Genomic DNA, 2,060 nt, shown 5'->3' on the forward strand with positions numbered 1-2,060 from the left:
GTGCATGGGCTTAGTTGCTCTGTGGCATGTTGGATCTTCCCAGACCAGAGCTAAAACCTGTGTCCCCTGCATTGGCAGGTGGATTCTTAACCACTGCGCCACCAGATAAGTCCCAAAATAGACTTTAAAACAAAGACTGTAATAAGAAAAAAGAGCATTACATAATCATAAAGGGATCAATTCAATAAGAGGATGTAACATTTTAAAGTATTTTTGCACCCAATATGAAAGCTCTAATATATAAAGCAAATATTAACAGACCTAAAGGGAGAAATAGATAGCAATAGAATAATAGTAGGGAACTTTAATATCCCACTCATATCAATAGATACATCATCTAGACAGAATACCAAAAAGGAAACATCAGCCTTAAACAACTCATTAGATCATATGAACTTAACAGATATGTAAGGAACATTCCATCCAAAAGCAACAGAATAAACCCTCTTCCAAAGTGCATGGAACATTCTCCAGCAGATCATATTTTGGCCTCAAAACAAGTCTTAACAAATTTATGAAGACTGAAATCATATGAAGCATCTTTTCTAATCACTATAATACGAAACTAGAAATCAACTACAAGAAGAAAACTAGAAAATTCACAAATATGTGGGGATTAAACAGCATGCTACTGAATAACCAATGGGTCAATAAAGAAATCAAAAGAGAAATTTAAAATTACCTTGGGACAAATGAAAATGGAAATACAACATACCAAAGTTCATGGGATGCAGCAAAAGCAGTTCTAAGAGAGAAGTTTACAGCAATAAACACCTGCATCAAGATATGAGAGGGCTTCCCTGGTGGCGCAGTGGTTGAGAGCCCGCCTGCCGATGCAGGGGACACGTGTTCGTGCCCCGGTCCAGGAAGATCCCACATGCCGCCGAGTGGCTGGGCCCGTGAGCCATGGCTGCTGAGCCTGCGCGTCTGGAGCCTGTGTTCCGCAACGGGAGAGGCCACAACAATGAGAGGCCCACGTACCGCAAAAAAAAAAAAAAGAAAAGAAATAAGAAAGTTCTCTGAACAACCTAACTTTATATCCCAAGGAACTAGAAAAAGAAGAACAAATGAAGTCCAAAGTTAGAGGAAGGAAGGAAATAACAAAAATCAGATCAGAAATAAATGAAATACAGGAAGTCCCCTACATACAAACCTGCAAGGTGCAAACTTTCGAAGATGTAAACATGTGTTTGCATGTCCAATCATGTAAGTTAGTTTGAGTGTCTGGCGTACATTGTCATGTGCGTGCATCCTCTACAAATGGTTGTGTTTTTGTGTACTTTACACAGTACAATAGCACAGTATCTTTATTTCAAGCCCAGATGTCCAGAAGCAAGCGTAAATGCAGCAGTGATATAGCTGGTACTGCTAAGAAGCGCCAAGCGATAACAATTGAAAGAAAAGTGAATATAATTGAGAGAGTGGAGCAAGGTGAAAAGATGGTAGACGTCGCTTGTTCTTATAACATGAATCTTTCAACCATTGGCACGATTCTAAAGAACAAGGACAAAGATCATGGAACATGTGAAGTCTCCTGTGCCAATGATGTAGACAACAATATTGAAGAAGTGTGGAAAAGTGATGGAGGAGATGGAGAAATTTCTCAGTTTTTGGATCAGGATCAGGATCAGCATCAGCATCAAGTCCTGATCAGCTTAATGATGATTCAAGAGAAAGCTAAAAGGATTTATGAAGACTTAAATAAGAAACATGGTGAAGAATCAGAGGGCGCATCTTTTAATGCCATCCGTGGCTGGTTTCATTGGTTCCAGGCTAGAGCCAACCTTCACAACATAAAAGTAAGTGAGTGCAGATACCGTAGCTGCCCGGGAATTTCCTGAAACTCTTTGAGAAATTACTGATGAAGGCACATATTTACCCCAGCAGGTTTTTAATGTGGATGAGGCTGGACTGTACTGGAGGAGGATGCCAGACCAAAGTTACATCAGTAAGGAGGAGAACTTGATGCCAGGCTATAAAGCAGCAAAGGATAGGCTAACTCTGTAGTTTGGTGGCAATGCTTCCGGTGGTATGAAGCTGAAGCCTCAGTTTATCATTCA

The 2,060-nt window shown here is 40.2% G+C and overlaps 1 protein-coding gene across 1 annotated transcript; it reads left to right on the top strand.

The window, feature by feature from the left end:
• The first annotated feature begins 1,322 nt into the window (after nt 1–1,322).
• Nucleotides 1,323–1,841, top strand: LOC102993388 (putative CENPB DNA-binding domain-containing protein 1). Its single transcript, XM_007124861.2, has one exon. It carries the CDS (start codon nt 1,323–1,325, stop codon nt 1,839–1,841), a length of 519 nt encoding a protein of 172 aa, XP_007124923.2.
• Nucleotides 1,842–2,060: the final 219 nt, after the last annotated feature.

The sequence above is a fragment of the Physeter macrocephalus genome, chromosome 12, assembly GCF_002837175.3.
Source record: "Physeter macrocephalus isolate SW-GA chromosome 12, ASM283717v5, whole genome shotgun sequence".
NCBI classification, from domain to species: Eukaryota; Metazoa; Chordata; class Mammalia; order Artiodactyla; family Physeteridae; genus Physeter; species Physeter macrocephalus.

Excerpts from the sequence above, each read along its gene's own strand:
- LOC102993388 (XM_007124861.2), top strand. The coding sequence starts at position 1,323 with ATGTCCAGAAGCAAGCGTAAATGCAGCAGTGATATAGCTGGTACTGCT.